Source organism: Hemiscyllium ocellatum, chromosome 42 (genome assembly GCF_020745735.1).
Source record: "Hemiscyllium ocellatum isolate sHemOce1 chromosome 42, sHemOce1.pat.X.cur, whole genome shotgun sequence".
Taxonomy (NCBI): Eukaryota; Metazoa; Chordata; class Chondrichthyes; order Orectolobiformes; family Hemiscylliidae; genus Hemiscyllium; species Hemiscyllium ocellatum.
Genome location: NC_083442.1, coordinates 27,584,368 through 27,603,002, shown reverse-complemented (window position 1 = coordinate 27,603,002; position 18,635 = coordinate 27,584,368). Strand labels below are relative to the sequence as shown.

At 46.2% G+C, this 18,635-nt stretch overlaps 1 protein-coding gene across 3 annotated transcripts in view; it reads right to left on the bottom strand.

Moving 5' to 3' along the window:
- LOC132834858 (AT-rich interactive domain-containing protein 3B-like) overlaps nt 1-18,635 on the bottom strand; it is a 211,964-nt gene that overhangs the window by 101,188 nt on the left and 92,141 nt on the right. For 2 of the 3 annotated variants that reach the window (XM_060853954.1, XM_060853952.1), the window contains exons 4-5: nt 15,095-15,166; nt 9,603-9,675 (exon numbers count right to left, since the gene is read on the bottom strand). In XM_060853954.1, coding sequence (XP_060709937.1) covers nt 9,603-9,675; nt 15,095-15,166 — 145 coding nt within the window. The remainder of the gene's footprint in view (nt 1-9,602; nt 9,676-15,094; nt 15,167-18,635) is intronic. The other variant, XM_060853953.1, reaches the window with a different exon arrangement.

Sequence of the window (18,635 nt, the reverse complement as noted above, 5' to 3'; positions counted from 1 at the left end):
GTTGGGCCGAAGGGCCTGTTTCCACACTGTAAATCTAATCTAATCTAATCAGATCAGCATCTGTTATGACGCATGGCTAAGTGAAATCTTCCCAGAACACTGCAGCTGCCATGTTATAATGTTCTAAGCCAGTACTGCTCAAGTTTTGTAAATATTGGGGCACATTGTGAGTACAGTCACCACACCCAATCCTTCCTGCTTGTATCACCCGATCTATGAGTATCTCGTGGGGAAGGAGACCTACATTAGCTTTGGGGAAAAAGATGGCCTTTGTCTCCATTACAAAGTAAAGGGCCATTACATATTACTTAGTGGCTAGTTATGTTACAGCTAAGAGGCATAATTGTCTCCTGTGAGGCAGACAATCAGGTCCAACTTAAAGCAACTGCTACATGGAGAACTGGGAAGGCACTGACATACACCTTTCAGTCACACAAGGTCAACACTCTTCAACTCTGGATAGCTCCTTCCAGGCAGAGTCCTTCTAGGGCTTTTCTAATTGATCTGTCCAGAGATATTACGGCCCCATCTCTGGAGCAGATAGGACTTGAACTTGGGTGTCACGGTTACTGTAGAACAAGGGTCCCTCCCTTTATATCCTGATGGACAGGGCTTATCTTGTGATGTCTGTTAACCCTTTCTGGTACTAACTGCTTCATAAAAATGTGTCTTGGGAACAAAAGGAGGAAGCTGACATTTGCCTGAGGCTGTTGCTTTACAATGGGTTTTTTGTTGGGGGAGAGGGGATAATCAAGAGTTTGTCTACTATCTGAACAGCAGTGATGTCACTGGATGTTACACTAGGAACCTCCCTTCCCATCCCAAGATTCCCTTCCCAGCCCCTCCCACTCCTTCCTGTCACCAATTGGATTCATTCCTTCCATTGACCAAACAGGTCATACCCTCTACCTGTTCTCACCTATCTCCACTTCACCACCCTGTCCCCGCCACCCCCTTTATCCGCAGCTCCCCTCTACACCCAACCCCAGCCGTGAAGAAGGGTTACACCTGAAATGTCGACGTCTCTAGCTCTTGATGCTACCTGTCTTGCTGTGTTCTTCCAGCCTCACGCCTGTCTACTTTGGTTTTCTTGAAACAGAGGAGACTGCAGGATGATCTAATTGAGGGACCTAAGTGTACGCGGGAGTAGTGTGGTTATTTGAGACCAGTGTTGGGCGGTTCAGTCATTTTGCAAGTCTAACCAGGCAAGGGTCAGGGTCCCAGCCCTGGCCTATGAGTTCCAGTGAACAGTCAGTCATGACAATGGAAGAGCTCAAATCTCCAGGGACAATGGCAGCTTCTGGGCACAAGACCCAGCAGGATGAGGCCCTGAGTTTCCTCATCAAAAAAGTAGTAGGAAACCACCTGGGTGTTCATGTCCTGAGTCACATTGCTCATTGAAATGGCAAACGGGAAGCTCTTAGGAGCAAAGCATGGGGCCTGTATTGGTCACTGCATTGAGTATAGGAGTTGGGAGGTCACGTTGCAGCTATACAAGATGTTGGTTAGGCCACTTTTGGAAAACTGTGTTCAATTCTGGTCTCCCTGCTATGGGAAGGATACTGTGAAACTTGAAAGAGTTCAGAAAAGATTTACAAGGATGTTGCAACAGTTGGAGTGTTCAAGCTATAGGGAGAGGCTGGATCAGCTGGGGCTATTCTCCCTGGAGGGTCAGAAGCTGAGGGGTGACCTTATAGAGGTTTATAAAATCATGAGGGGCAAGGACAGGGTGAATAGCCAAGGTTTTTTCCGCAGGGTACAGGAACCCAAAACCAGAGGGCATGAGTGAGATAGACTGACTTAAAAGGTACCTTTAATAGGGCAACATTTTCATGCAGAGGGTGGTGTGTGAAATGGAGTGATGAAGTGGTGGAGGTGGGTACAATTACAACATTTGAAAGGCATCTGGAATTGTACATGAACAGGAAGGGTTTAGAAGGATATGGGCCAAATGCCAACAAATGGGCCTGGATTAATTTCAGATATCTTGTTGGTGTTGATGAGTTGCACCGATGGGTCTAATGTGGTGTACATTTCTATGACCTTAAGAGGTGTGGAGAAATGAGTGTAAGACCTGAACTTCGGCAGAAAATCAACCCCAAGCATCTTCTTCCCACATCCTTTAATCTTTTGTTTCTCTAGAAAAACTCACTGAATTATCTTCCTCGCTATTTCATTCCATAAGGCCAAGGTACATTGGTAGGTAGGGGAACCAATAATACCCTTTTTGCTTGGAAACTCCTAGTTATTGACAAAATTTGTTTTGTCTCCCATTTCATTCCTTCACCACAGGGAACAGTTTTCCCAGATTAATTCTGACAGTTCCCTTCATAATCTTGAAGCCTTCCTATTACATTCGCTATACATCTGGCATTAACACAACAGGCGTCATTTCATAAAACATACTCTCGACAGTATTACTGGGAGTTGCTATGGTTGCTGATGAATACATATATTCCTGATGTTATAATGCAGATAAAGGGCAGAGACTTATTTCCCTCTCAATTCACATTCTTAGCTCTTTGCTGAACAGTCAATGAAAAGATTAATGAAAGTCAAAGAACCACCCATTTAAATCAACACCATTTACTTTAAAGTTAACAAATTCAAATTATCCAGAATTTACTTAGATGAATTCAAATTATTCAGTCCTTTGTTTGTAATAATTCAGTAAAAAATAAGTTGGCTTCTCCTCTGTCTCTGTGACTGAATATATTCATGCAAGAGGCAATTCTTAAGTGATGTTGAAAATTGAGTAATGGGCTGTTTATTTCCCTGGGATGGATAAGACTGAAAATCATGACATCCCTTGTGATGTGTTTGCCATCAATGAACCTGCATTCTCAGTTTAAACTTCAGAAAGATTCGAGCACAGACGTTCATGCGAAGATAAATGAGAGCAAGTTGCCACCATCTTTAATTTTATGGAGTTAACACTGTTACAACAGCAATTGCTCAGACCACTGATGTAACATTTTGCTGCTTCCTCTTTTGTGGCAAATTGTCTTATCTGCAAAAGATACAGCCACTTCCTGAATCGATTAGTGAACAAAAAAAAATCAATACATGACTAAGTGTGAAGCAAGATAATATCCTGTCAGGGAAAACTCAACCCATTGCTGTCCACACTCATCCTGCAAACTCACAAAGGTATTACTACTCTTTCTTTCGATGATGAACTACACCACATAACCTTACACTTCATAGAGTGTCTATCACTTCCAAGCTACCACATGATAAATGAAGACTTTCCGGAGTGTCGTCATGTCTCGCTGTGGAAAACACGACAGCCAATTTCCACCTAGCAAGCAAAGTGAGAATGATTGTATCGTCATTTTAAAATGAAGTCGGTCGAGAGATAAATATTGGCAAGAAAAAGATGAACAGTTTGGTATTGTTTCCTTCATTGGTCAGAGTATTGAGTACAGGAGTTGGGAGGTCATGTTGCGGCTGTACAGGACATTGGTTAGGCCACTGTTGGAATATTGCGTGCAATTCTGATCTCCTCCCTATAGGAAAGATGTTGTGAAACTTGAAAGAATTCAGCAAAGGTTACAAGGATGTTGCCAGGGTTGGAGGATTTGAGCTACAGGGAGAGGCTGAACAGGCTGGGGCTGTTTTCCCTGGAGCATTGGAGGCTGAGGGGTGACCTTATAGAGATTTACAAAAATATGAGGGCCATGGATAGAGTAAATAGACAAAGTCTTTTCCCTGGGGTCAGGGAGTCCAGAACTAGAGGGCATGGGTTTAGGGTGAGAGGGGAAAGATATAAAAGAGACCAACAGGGCAACTTTTTCATGAAGAGGATGGTACGGATATGGAATGAGCTGCCAGTGGAAGTGGTAGAGGTTGATACAATTGCAACATTTAAGAGGCATTTGGATGGATGGGTACATGAATGGAAAAGGTTTGGAGGGATATGGGCCGGGTGCTGGCAGGTGGGACTAGATTGGGTTGGGATATCTGGTCGGCATGGATGGGTGTGACCGAAGGGTCTGTTTCCATGCTGTACATCTCTATGACTCTATAACAGGAATAAGAAGCAGGCAATTCAACCTTTCACGCCTGCTCCACCATTTAACATGATCAGACTGATCTTATCATTGTCTCAACTCCACTCTCCTGCTTGCTCCCCATAGCCCTTTATCCCATTTTTCATCAGAAACATCTATTTCAATCTGGAGTCTGTTGATTGATTCTGCCTCCACTGCCCTCTGGGGCAACGAGTTCCTCAGATTCACAACTCTCTGTAGTTTCTCCACATCACAGTCTTGAACCTCTCTCCTCTTACACTGTATCTATGGCCTGAACAGATGATCCTCCCTGTGGGACAATGTCCACCTTGTCAATCCCTTGTAGCATTTGTTCCTTATTTCTTTCTACCTCGTTCTTAAGCTTGTGTACCGAGGTACTTCTACCTAAGATGGTGCAATGTGTGGCGACTTTTCATTGTACTCCTGTACTTCAGTATATGTGACAAATCCAAAATCTAAATCAATCAAACTACCACCCTCCCCCACTCCATTCTTCTGAAGTTCGCCGATGACATAACTGACCTACCTGTCCCTTCTAGTGGAGATTTTACAGCCACCTAATTCTCAAAGTAAGCCTGGACCCCAAATGGGGGTCACGAGTGGACCTTCTGACCTATAAGCACTGAGTGTGACCACTGGCCATCCCCTTTTGACACTGAAGGGGCTCAAGCCTTGCAATGGGCTCACAGTGGGGTGAACAAAATTGGCCAGTTTAACGCAGAGGGTGGTGTGTGTATGGAATGAGCTGCCAGAGGAAGTGGAGGAGATTGGTACAATTACGGCATTTACAAGGCACCTGGATGGGTATATGAATAGGATGGGTTTCGAGGAATGTAAGCCAAAATGGAACCAGATTATTTTAGGATATCTGGTTGGCATGGACGAGTTGGACCGAAGGGTCTGTTTCCACGGTGTACATGTCTGTGACTCTAATGTCACTCGCCAACAATGCGGCACTCCCTCAGAGTCAACTCAGAATTGGTGTGGAATGCGGTTCACACCTGCAGGTTTCTGGTCCTCTGACAAAGTCATCCTTCTCCATTTGTCTAGGGTACAGACTTGTTCTTCTTAAATAAAAAAATAAACAGCTTAATGGCAGCACTGAATTCATTGCTGGTGCCGCACAGGCCCAGACTCGATCCCACATTTAACCTTTCGTACAAAGCATCCAGTGTCTCATCCCTGCTGATAGGACTAATCCACAGATTACAGCAGTGATTACACTGCTCGGAGTTCATTTACAAGATTATGGCAGGACCAGCAGGTATAGCTAGACAAAACCATTTCTAATCACAAACAATTCAACCATTTCAGCAAGCATTCCTTGACAAAAGCATCTATCAGTCGGACCAAAAAAAACACATTGACGTCCCTTTATTGAGCGCGTTGTAACATCAGTGTCGGGCATTTCAAGGAGTCGATTTAATGACCTGATGTTTTGATTTCTGAAGGTGAGGGGTGTGGACGCCCAGGAAGGGAACACATTCCCTGTCCTTCTGACGTGGCACTAATCCTGTATCCACGTTCCGAGGCCTTCAGGTGCACGTTTAAGATGGTGTGGCGTGATTAACAAAACAACAACCCAAGGAGTCTGTGTTCTGGTCAAAGCGTCACAAACAAAGACAGCTTGATTTGTCCCCAGAAGGTTCTGGGTTCAAATCCTGCTCCGGGAACCCCAGCATAAATCCGGGCAGATGTTCCCAGTGCCAGGACTGAGGGCAGGGGAGGAGGGGGGAAGGGGAAGAGCTGCATTGTCAGCGGTGCCTTATGCCTTATTTCAGGTGACATGTCAAGTTAAGGTCCTGTCAGGCGATAAAAGGCCCCCCACTTTGAAAGAGGAGGAAGGGAATTCTACCCGGTCTAGACATCAGTAAAACGAAAGGTTTGTGAACATAAACACTCAACTCATCCTCCATTTGAAGGCAGGACTGAGACACAGCTCAAAGATTTTGGGTGGGGCAAATAGACAGGTCCTGAACGTACCCCAACAGGAACCGGGGATCGATATAAGCTCTTTGAATGTGGAGCAGATTTGACGGACTGAATGGCCTAGTTCCTCTCCTACACCTTTGTGGCTTATAATCCTCAGTGGGAATGTCAGCCAAACTGACCGAGGAGGTGCCCGGCTGCTGTCGAATCCTACTTCAGGACAAACCAGGGCAGGGGGAATAAAATCCTGCAGCCTGCCTTGCATTGCCAAATGTGTGCATTAATACAAAGGGTTGCTTGGACACATCAAGTCCCTGGTGTTGTAAATACTGCCAGGCCTCATCAATCACTGTCTGCCACTGAAGCCCACTGAGCAGCTAAGGAAAGCTAACAGCCAAGTGCTACTGTATCCTGAGATCAGTCAGTGTATATTACAGCTACTGGAGCTCAGCAGCATTCCCCAAGGAGTCAGCCTGGTGCCAATCTCTTCGCCCCTCCATCTTCCTTCCACCACTGACACCCCCCCCCCCCCCACCCCCCCTTTCCCCATCACACCCCCACAGCTCCTTTTGTGCATGGGCTTGTATCTGCTGAACCTTTCAATATAAACAGTTCCAAGGTCATTAATCCAATCCACCACCACCCCACCAGCCCCACACTCCCAGCTCCCTCCCCCCAGCTGTCTCAGTTCAAGTGACTGACAGAATGTGAAGGAGCCCGTAATGGAGCCAAATCCATCATGAATCATTAACATTGCAGTGGCCCTCAGCTTCCAGGGAATGCCATAGATCCATCATTTCCAAATGAAGAAAAATGGGATGTACATTTAAACAATCCCGTGGGCTGGTGCACACGCTGAGCTCTGAATCGTTGACGCACTCTGGCCGTGCTTGCTTGGTTTCAGCCTGCAAGCAGTGCACCAGGGTCGAGAGACTTCATAATGTGAAGAGATGTGAGAAGGTTGGGGTGGGGAGAGGGATGTTCAAAATCATGAAGGGCTTGATCAAGTAAATAAAGAGAAATCATTTCCCTACTGGGAGAGGGTCAGTCAGCAGTGGACAGAGTTTCAAGGTAATTGGCAGGCAGCTGGCTGTGAAGTGAGGAGAGTTTGTACTTTTACACACACACACACTTCATGCAAACAGAGATCTGTGCACAGATACAGAGACAGGCACACTCACATGCAGAGGAGATTCGACGTTTCGGGCATAAGCCTGATGAAGGGCTTATGCCCGAAACGTCGAATTTCCTATTCCTGGGATGCTGCCTGACCTGCTGTGCTTTAACCAGCAACACATTTTCAACCACACTCACATGCACCCAGTACATATATACACAGACATACACACAGGCACACTCACAGACATGCAACAGAAGCATATACACAGAAATACATGCAGACACACACTGATACAAACAGACTGACATACACACGTACACATTGCAGAATAAGATCCTACGCTTTTTGCCACAGCCTCATCCTTTATCCCTGACGTTACAGACAGCCTCCCTGTCAACTTTCCAGATCCAGTGTGATGTTTTGTTCTGAGCAAACATCGGCCAGCAGCATAAATCCCATACAGGGAAATGCTGCTCCGCTAAAGTAGGGTTGGAGGAGATTTAAGTACAGCATAAACACTAGCAAAATAGTCCATCTGGCCTCCATTGGTTATACCACAATGTTAATAATCCAGAGACTCACGACCAGGGGGCATGTCTTTGAATCCCACCAGGAAAGGGCAGCATGGTGGCTCAGTGGTTAGCACCGCAGCCTCACAGCGCCAGGGACCTGGGTTTGATTCCAGCCTTGGGTGACTGTCTGTGTGGAGTTTGCAAATTCTCCCTGTGCCTGCATGGGTTTCCTCCAGGTGCTCCGGTATCCTCCCACAGTCCAAAGATGTGTGGGTTAGGTGGATTGGCCATGGGAATCCATTGGCCATGGGGGGGGCCTAGGTGTGTTACTCTTTGGAGGGTTGGTGGTAACTCAATGGACTGAATGGCCTCCATCTGCACTGGGAAGGATTCTATGAATCCAGCCAGCTGGTGGAATTTAAATTCAATGAATAAATCTGGAATATAAAACTCATCTCATTGATGGGGGCCATGACAACCATCTCTGCTAACTTCTTTATGGAAGGAAGTCTGCCATTTTTATCAGATCTGGCCAACATGTGACTCTCGACGCAAAGCAACATGGTTAACACTGAAATTACCCAGCAACCCACACAGTGTAAGGGCAATACAGGGGGCGGAGTGGGGCGGGGGGCCTTGGCAGAGATGAATAAGACTATTTTTAAGGCTATCCTGCTGGCCGATGTTTGCAAGGAGATTGAACAAACTCATTTCATTTCACACTAAATCTGGCAAGTTGACAGGGAGGCAATTGCCTCGTGCTTTTATTGCTGGACTATTAACCCAGAGATCCAGGTAACGTTCTGAGGGCCTGGGTTCGAATCCAGTCATGGTAGATGGCGGATTCAAATTTGAATTTAATAAAAATCTGAAATCAAAAGGCTAATAATGATCATGAAAATACTTTCAATTGTTGGAAAAATCTCATCTGGTTCACAAATGTCCTTTAGGGAAGGAAACTGTCATCTTCACTTGGTTTGGCCTACATGTGACTCCAGACCCACAGCAATGGAGTTGACTCTTAACTGCCCTCTGGGTAATTAGAGATGGGCAATACGTGCTGACCTAACCAGAGATGCCTCATCCCATAAATGAATAAAGAAAAAGTCACTGACTGTGTGGAGTTTGCACATTCTCCCCGTGTTTGCGTGGGTTTCCTCTGGGTGCTCCGGTTTCCTCCCACAGTCCAAAGATGTGTAGGTTAGGTGAATTGGCCATGATAAATTGCCCATGGTGTCAGGTGCATTAGTGGGAGGTAAATGGGTCTGGGTTGGCTATTCTTCGGTGTGGACTGGTCGGGCCGAAGGGATTCACCACACTGTAGGGAATCTAATCTAATCTATATAAAAAAAATGACTTCAGCTGCTTTTCAATCCAGTTCTTTAAAGGGAAAGGTCCAGGGGTCCATCTACTGTGTCACCAAGAGGGTGGGAGAATCACAACCTCCGCCCTGCTCTTCTAGAACCCATTAAGATAGTTTTCTATCAAGATTATTTTCAGTACATAAAACTTATTTGGCACTCTGCAATCCATGCCCCATTATTGGTACCACAGGGTGGAAATTAGCCTCCAATTGACCACTATACCATCATTGAGATTTTAGTGACAGTCAGTCAGGAATCCTCATTCCTGATGAAGAGCTCATGGTCGAAATGTCGACCCTCTGCCTGGCCCGCTGTGCTGTTCCAGTGCCACACTTTTCAACTCTGATCTCCAGCATCTGCAGTCCTCACTTTCACCTACTATACCATCCACCTAGTACCCAATCCCATCCACTTCAGTAGACTGTGAATGCTGAGTAGACTGTAGAATTCAAGACCCACTTAAATCTGGGTTGGGGGAAGAGTAGGAAGAGCGAAAACAAAGTGTAGTTGGGATTTAGCTGAGCGGTCAACAAGGCCCAGGCTAGTTTGAGGAGGAACCGAGGTAGGAGAAGCGATTAGTAATGAAGGTGGACATCAAGAAGATCAGTGTCTCTGGGGGGGCAGGAGCAAAGCTCAGACTCACCTCTCTTCTGCATGAAAACAAACAGATCATCCAGGAATTCCTTCCGTTTGGGGTCACTGTCCAGTTCGTAGAGCTGTCAAAGGACACAGAAAAGGGAAGCATTCAAAGAGAGACCAGAACAGAACCGAATTATCACTGTTTTTCTGAACAGAATATAATTCAATCTATCACAAACAAACTTCCCTGTATTTTCCATTTCCAGACATTCTTTGCACTTGGCTCCATGACAATTTATTCTCACGTGTGAGGTCACATTCGTGATTTGGATGAGTACACTAAAATCCCATCTGCTATCGAAGTAATGTGGAATAAAGGAGTTGGGCTAGGGATTATTGCTATCTGTAATTTAACATAGCGTCATAGAGATGGAAACAGACCCTTTAGTCCAAACCGTCCATGGTGACCAGATATCCCAACCCAATCTAGTCCCACCTGCCAGCACCCGGCCCTTACCCCTCCAAACCCTTCCTATTCACATACTCATTCAAATGCCTCTTAAATGTTGCAATTGTACCAGCCTCCACCACTTCCTCTGGCAGGTCATTCCATACACGTACCATCCTCTGTGTGAAAAAGTTGCCCCTTAGGTCTCTTTTATATCTTTCCCCTCTCACCCTAAACCTATGCCCTCTAGATCTGGACTCCCCGACCCCAGAGAAAAGACTTTGTCTGTTATCCTATCCCTCATAATTTTGTAAACCTCTATAAAGGTCACCCCTCAGCCTCCGACGCTCCAGGGAAAACAGCCCCTGCCTGTTCAGCCTCTCCCTATAGCTCAAATTCTCCAACCCTGGCAACATCCTTGTAAATCTTTTCTGAACTCTTTCAAGTTTCACAACATCTTTCCAATAGGAAGGAGACCAGAATTGCACACAATATTCAAACAGTGGTCTAACCAATGTCCTGTACAGCCGCAACATGACCTCCCAACTCCTGTACTCAATACTCTGATCGATAAAAGAAAGCATACCAAATGTTTGATCTGACCGAGGTGGGGTTTGATGTGAATTCAAGAATGATTACGGGACAGAGTGACCTTTTGGACATTGCATGAGCATAACAGATAGTTAAAGATTGATGCCACTCAGTCATGTGTCATGCCCTCACTGCCAGAGTCTTGGTGCCCAGTGAGTGGCACTCCAATAATTCAATTGTGAGGAGGTAGGGTTAGGAGATGGCAGGGAAGGGTGAAGAGTTAGCGATAACCAAATACCTAGGAAATTAGTAGGTGGAGATGAAAGGATGGTCGCCAGAATAATCTGAGCTCTCGTTCCAGCCAGTAATGGCTGTCACCCAGCCAGGATCACATTCTCCTCAGGACTAGAGGCAAGGTTGACTTTCAACACCTGTTTCAAATGCCACAATAATTTTGTGGTTTTTCTCTGAACCAATCACAAGTTACTGTTTTACGCTTCCTGTCTTCCGTCTTCACCTCTTTCCCATTCTCCGCAACGGTCTTCCCCCCCCCAGGCATGAGCAATAGGCAAGGGAGCTGGCTCTTCAGCCTCAAATCTTACTCAATGCATCTCTGAACAGCCCTTAAGACCAACCAGGAATAACTGTCCCGTTTTATAATCCTCGCGTTGTCATACCCTTATGCTCAGTGGTAACTCAGAATGAGCAATATGAGGTCTCATGGTACAGTGGGTAGGGACATAGGAATGAGAGCAGGCCATTCAGCCCACAAGTATGCCCCGCCATTTAATGTGACCACAGCTGAGAGAACACTTCAATGTCTTTGAACAACCCGGCCCCTATGCCATTGATAGTCAGAAATCTACCAATCTCTATCTTAAACATACTCAAAGACTGAGCTTCCATAGACTTCTATGAGAGAGAGTTCACAAACCTTCTTGACTAAAAATATTTCTCCTCATTCCGGACCTAACTGACAACCCCCCTTACAATTCTGGATGATGTCTGCTGGATCAGCCAACCACAAAACCACCTTCCTTGCATCTACTGCTTCGAGTATTTCATAAATTTCAATGAGATCATTTCTCATTCTTCAAAACTCTTGAGACTATCGGCTCAGTCTACCCAATCTCTCTTCATCAGACAGCGCCCCAACCCCCTCTGGGACCAATAACCATAGACTCCCTACAGTGTGGAAGCAGACCATTCAGCCCATCAAGTCTACACCGGCCCTCTGAAGAACATCCCACCCCAAATCCACACCCCTATCCCATTCCAGAAAGCCTGCATGCCCCATGGTTAATCCACCCAGCCTGCGCATCCCTGAACACTTTGGGCAATTTAGCGCAGCTGTTCCACCCTAACCAGCACATCTTTGGACTATGTGAGGAAACCGGAGCACCCAGAGGAAACCCACACAGACACAGGGGTGAATGTGCAAACTCCACACAGCCAGTCGCGCGAGGCTGGAATCAAACCCTGGCGCTGTGAGGTTGCAGTGCTAACCACTGAGCCACCGTAGTCGGGTCTGATGAATGTTTGTTGCACTCGCTCAATTGCAATAACACTTTACCCAAGATGAGGAGACCCAAAACTGCACCCAGTCCCTATCTCTGAGCCAGAATCGCTGGATGCAAGTCCCACTCTGGGGCCTGATGGTCAAGGGAGATATGCACGTACGTGATCTTTACACATCGTCCCAAGGTGCCTATGGCAAGCAGGAAGAGTGGTGAGGGGGTCCTGCTCAGCCTGAACCATATGGTAGCAGAGACACAACACCATCTCCATGTTTAACCACAGGTTCTTTCAGAGATTTTAACTCAATGGCAAAGGGACCTTCAATGCTCTCGGGCAGAGGTGGGGAACCTCTTCATGCTGGAAGGCCGCATTATGTTAGTTGTAATCTAATAAAGCCGCATCTAAGAAACGTCAATTATATATTCTTCAAAATTCACATTTTTTTAATTATGGCGGTCAGTCTGTGAGGTTTATTTCGTTGAATTTTCTTTTACTCGCTGGTATTTTAAATACATTCATTTTAAGATTAAAATAAAAATAATAAAGGATGACAAAAACATACTAATAAAAAATAAAAGATTTGCTCTGTAAAATTTGGATTCATTCAAAAGGCCACACACAATGGCCTAGAAGGTTGCAGGTTCCCCAGCCCTGCTCTAGGGACTGCCAGAAGTATATAAGGACTGGTGAGACACGGGGTGGGGGGGGGAGAGGAGGCAAAACAGCCACGCAGAATGGCCAGTGAGTAACAACACAAGTTGCAGACTTGATGCAACCTCTCAGTCAACTGTCCAGTTCTGCTTAACTCTGCCAGGAAGGAGAATTACGAAAGCCCACGACTATGGAGCGAGGTCTCACTTATACAAACACTGTGTTGACCAGACTTCAGATCCAAGTGGTCAGATCGGAGGATGACTGGTTACTCGGTCAGAGGGGTTTTGTAGTTGGTATTTGTCCGCTTCCCACACAGAGGTGTTTCAAAGGGGTCATCAACTGCTGGCAAATGGGCAGAGCGTAGGAAACACAGAGTCAGGATTAGGATAAAGGAATTTGACCCAAGCTCTTTAAAAGACCCAACTTTGGGGTGCAGATGATCACTGACCAGGAGTGGACGGAACCCACCAGATGGGGAGCCAAGATAAAAGCTAATGGGAAGACTGTAACCAGAAGGAAACAAACCATGGAGAAATCGCAGAGTTGATGTCATGCTTGAGTTTTCAACTGAACAGGAACATATGGAGGGGGTGGGGGTAAAGGTCTGCACTGCCTGGGGAATGGGGATTGTGGAGGGAGGGTAGGGGTGGGTGGGTGAACTTTACAACATTCACAAAGCATACCGATGAGCATTTGAAATGTCAAAACCTTCAAGGTTATGGGCGAAACGCTGGACAGTGGGATTAGTGCAGGTGCAGACTCAAGGGGCAGAAGGGACTCTTCTGGGCTGTACGACTCCAGGAAATACTGTTGGTGGAAGAGGAGAAGGGGACAAATTTGAAGGGGAATGGGGCAAATAGGAGGAAGAATCGGTATGAGTTACTGCAGAAAGAAGGCAGGAGACTGTCGGGTGATGTCACCACACGACAAAAGGCAGAATGGTGGCTCAGTGGTTAGCACTGCTGCCTTACAGCGCCAGGGACCCGGGATTGATGCCAGCCTCGAGCGTCTGTCTGTGTGGAGTTTGCACATTCTCTCCATGTCTGCGTGGGTTTCATCCGGTTTCCTCCCACAGTCCAAAGGTATGCAGATTAAGTGGAATGGCCACGCTAAGTTGCCCCATCGTGTCCAGGGATGTATAGGCTAGGTGGGTTAGCCATGGGAAATGCAGGGGTTAGGTTGGGATCTGGGTTTGGGTGGGATGCTCTTCGGCAGATTGGTACAGACTCAAATGGACCGAATGGCTTCTTTCCATACTGTAGGGATTCAATGATTTCATGCTGCTGTGCGTGTGTCAACAAGTATGGCAGATTTTCTCCCCCAAAGGACTTTGGTAATGAACCCAATGAGTTCTTTTTTATAACAAACGACAGTGGTTCCCATTAGGTTAACTTTTTATTGCGGGTTTTACTCAATTCAATGTTCATGATCAGCCAAAATGGTATGTTAGGGACCAGACCAGCCCCCTCCAAATATATGAAGACAATAGCCCATACCCGAACACTTTGTTTTTTAAAGGCAAGTCTGAGATATTGCATCGTGGATGCAATTCGATTGGTCAAACTATCAGTCAAAGCAAAACATACTTTATTCCTACACTATAGTTAAAATACAACAAAAGAAAGAAGAAATTGGAATAACTTTATTGGAAAACTTAAACAGAATAAAAGATTACTAAACAGTAGCTGTTCCAACATAGTAACATCCTATAAACACATCCTTGGCAAAGGCAATTTCAGGAAAATAGATTGTCCCATAGGCAATTCTCCAGTCCAGGAAGAAAAAATATTGAGAGAAAACTGAAGAATAACAGGGAGAGATGTACTGCGGCCTCCTAATGCAGTTTCAAGACCCCATTGACTGCGATTGAAAAATGGGAACTAAAAATTCAGGCTCTGGGGGAGATTGACCCCGCCTGTTCAAGCTGCTTCTATTGTTCAACTCTTTAAAAAAAACAAGCTGTTTACTTTATTATATTCAAACAGACAACTCAGTACCAGAGTCTTAAAACCTCTCTTCAAGAAGAAAACTAGGACAAAATACACTTTTTAAAGGCATAGAATCATCACAGGAATCTGAAGCCATATCCCTAGCACATTAGCCTGGGTTAGAGATCACTGATCAAGTGATAACATCATTACACCAGGGCCTCCTCCAGGTGAGGTCAATAGCAACGATATATTTTGAGGAAAAACATGAGACAGTAAGAGGAACATGTTGACAGAGTGAGGTGAAGAGGTGTGGAGGGGGCTTGTGTGAAATAAAGACGCTGGCATGGACCAGTTGGGCCGAACAGCCTGCTGTAAATATTCTTTAATGGGTTTCCGCTCATCGGAAATCAATGCTGGGATGAGATGAACCAGCCCACCCGCCAGAGAGAAAGGAAACAAGAGAAAACGTCCGACCTTTGCGAAGTCTTTGGCAGCCTCTCTTGCTCGTCCACCATCAGCATCGTCATTCCAAGCCAGACTCCCATTCTGAACATAAAAAAAGGGAAAGAGTAAGAGGTAAAGATGGAGAGAAAAAAAGAGAAGACAGTCCTAGGTAACTCTGACCTGGAATGTGCACTGATAGCTGAGGCTACAGTGGAAGGCCCTCGTGCTCCCATCCCTTATCTCGCAATCAACTCAGTGGTTTGCGTTTTCTGTGCTCCCTCTTTTAGTTAATTCATGGCATAGATTTCAAAAATATGAGGTCATGCACTTTGGCTAGAAAAGGAACGGAGTATTATTTAAATGGAGAAAGACTGCAGAATGCTATGGAACAGAGGGACTTGGGACTCCACACCCACCAATCACCTAGCATCCAAGTTCAGGCAGTAATAGAATTAGCACTGTTGCCTCACAGCACCTGAGACCCGGGTTCAATTCCCGACTCAGGTGACTGTGTGGAGTTTGCATGTTCTCCCCGTGTCAGCGTGGGTTTCCTCCGGGTGCTCTGGTTTCCTCCCACAGTCCAAAGATGTGCGGGTCAGGTGAATTGGCCATGCTATATTGCCCGTAGTGTTAGGTAAGGGGTAGATTTATGGGTATGGGTGGGTTGCGCTTCGGCGGGTCGGTGTGGACTTGTTGGGCCGAAGGGCCTGTTTCCACACTGTAAGTAATCTAATCTAATCTATAGTGTGAAGGAAGGTCATTCAACCCATCGAGTTCACACTGACCTTGCAAAGCGCATCCCGCCCAGACCGATCCCTGTAATTGGGGTGGCTCAGTGGTTAGCACTGCTGCCTCACAGCACCAGGGTCCCAGGTTTGATTCCAGCCTCAGATGACTGTCTGTGTGGAGTTTGCACATTCTCCCAGTGTCTACGTGGATTTCCTCCCGCAGTCCAAAGATGTGCAGGTCAGGTGAATTGGCCATGGTAAATTGCTCATAGTGTTAGGTGCATTAGGCTGAGGGAAATGGGTCTGGGTGGGTTACTCTTCGGAGGGTCGTCAAAGGGCCTGTTTCCACACTGTAGGGAATCTAATCTAATTCTGCACTTGTTATGGCCAATCCACCTAGTCTGCACATCCCTGGACACTATGGGAAATTTAGCATGGGCAATCCACCCTAACCTGCACACCTTTGTGACTGTGGGAGGAAACTGGAGCTGTCGGAGGAAACCCATGCAGACACGGGGAGAATGTGCAAACTCCACACAGAGAGTCGCCCGAGGCTGGAATCGAACCCAGGTCCCTGGCGCTGTGAGACAGCAGTGCTAACCACTGAGCCATCATGCCACCCAGCCATTATAATAGAGAAGGCAAATGGTAAGGCAAAGAGATTGAAGTATAAAAGCAAGGAGGCTTTGCTAAAACTATACAAGGCAGTAGTCAGACCACAGTGAAAATAGTGAGAGCAGTTTTGGGTCCTTTATCCAAGGAAAGCTATATTGGCATTGGAGGCAGTCCAGAGAAGCGTCACTAGGCTCATACCAGGCATACAGGAACTGCCTTATGAGGAGAGGTAAAGTCGATTGGCCCTGTAATCTTTGTTATTTAGAAGAGTGAGAGGCATCCTTATTAAAACATAGAAGATTCTTAAGGCACTTGACAGGGTACATCCAAAAAGGTCATTTCCCGATGTGGGATAGTCTGGGACCAGAGGGCATCATCTCAGACTGAGGGGTCACACATGAAGACAAAAATGAGGGCTTTCTTCTTTTTGAGGATAATGTATCTGTAGAATTCTTTACTGCAGAGGGCTGTCCAGGCAGAGCCATTAAGGATATCCGGAGACAGATTTTGAATCACTAAAGGAATCAAGGTTCAGAGAGAAAAAGCAGGGAAGTGGAGCCGAGGATTGTCAGATGAGCTAGGTCTTCAGTGAACGGTGCAGCTTCCCAGTGGGGTTAATGGCTTATTTCCGTTCCTACATCGAATGAGCCTTTCCTCTCCTGAAACTGCTGACTCCTTGCTGAAATACTGCCAGACCGATTCCTGGGATGGCAGGACTGACATATGAGGAAAGACTGGGTCAACTGGACATGTACTCACTGGGATTTAGAAGAGTAAGGTGCGATCTCATAGAAACATATAAAATCCTGCTGGGACTGGACAGGCTAGATGTGGGAAGCATGTTCCCGATGTTGGCCAAGTCCAGAACTAGGGGGTCACAGTCTTAAGAATAAGGGGTAAGCCATTCAGGACTGAGATGAGGAAGAATTCCTTCACTCAGAGTTGTGAACCTGTGGAACTCTCTCCCACAGGAAGCTGTTGGGACCAGTTTGTTAGATATATCCAAGAGGGAGCTGGATGTAACCCTTGGGGATCAAGGAGTATAGAGCAAGAAAGGGGTACAAGATTGCATGATGAGCCTTGATGATACAGAATGGGGGTGCAGGCTAAACGGCCTACCCTTGTCTATGTTTCTGCGCTAAGTGCTTACACAAAGGTAACGGTTGTAGTTTTTCATGCAATTGGTCCACCAGCACCAGTTATAAAGGCACTGGGTGGGTGGGGTGGGGGGGAAACATGCAACATGTGCTGACTTCTCTCGTGACGCCGTCTCTTGCAAACGACCAGAGAAATGGCAATTTACAGAGTTCCAGTTCTGTGCATGACAAGGGTCCCCTCAGCTGTGTTCAGCGTTTCATGTTGATGTGCAAAACTAAAAGGAGGCTGAAAAATGCCTGTCATCATGGGAACCCGCACGGGGTTGGGGTGAGGAGGAAGATGTGGAGGGGATGGAGAAGACTGGGATTGGGTGAGCATAGAAAGAGGAGACAAAATAGTTTCAAACTTGTCAACAATGAAATACTCAGCTAGCTGAGGGCCAGAACAACTTGAAATCACTGCAGTAGAAAACTCTTTGAAATTGAATGAGGAGTAAGATCAGGAGCTTCTGTTCGGGGGGAGAATGTAACGGATCCTATTGCAATCAATACTGCCAATGGTTAAATTTAAATTCAAGGTACACTGCCTTGTTAAAATATTCCAGCTGTGTGCATATGCTATGGAAACGCATCAGCTGTGACCCCAACTGCCTGAGGAAGGTGTGCTGAGGGTGGTAGCTCTTTTTTCATGTTGAAGCCAATTATCTGTCAATTAATTTGGAAAAATACTTTTGTTGCAAACTTATGCATGTTATCTCATGTCAATTGAATATACTCTGGGATCCAGGAGGCTAATGCTTTCTCAGTGCATTTATAGCATCCCTACAACGTGGAAGCAGGCCACTCGGCCCATCGGGTCCACACGAACTCTCTGAAGAGCCTTCTGACAAGACCTACCCTCCTATCCCTGTCATTCCCATGGCTTAAACCACCCAGCCTGCACATCCCTGGTCACTATGGTCAGTCCACCTAACCTACACACCTTTGGACTGTGGGAGGAAACCGGAGCACCCGGAGGAAACCCACACAGACACAGAGAGAATGTGCAAACTACACACAGACAAGTCACTCGAGGCTGGAATCAAACTATCACTGTTGAGGCAGCAGTGCTAACCACTGAGTCACCGTGCT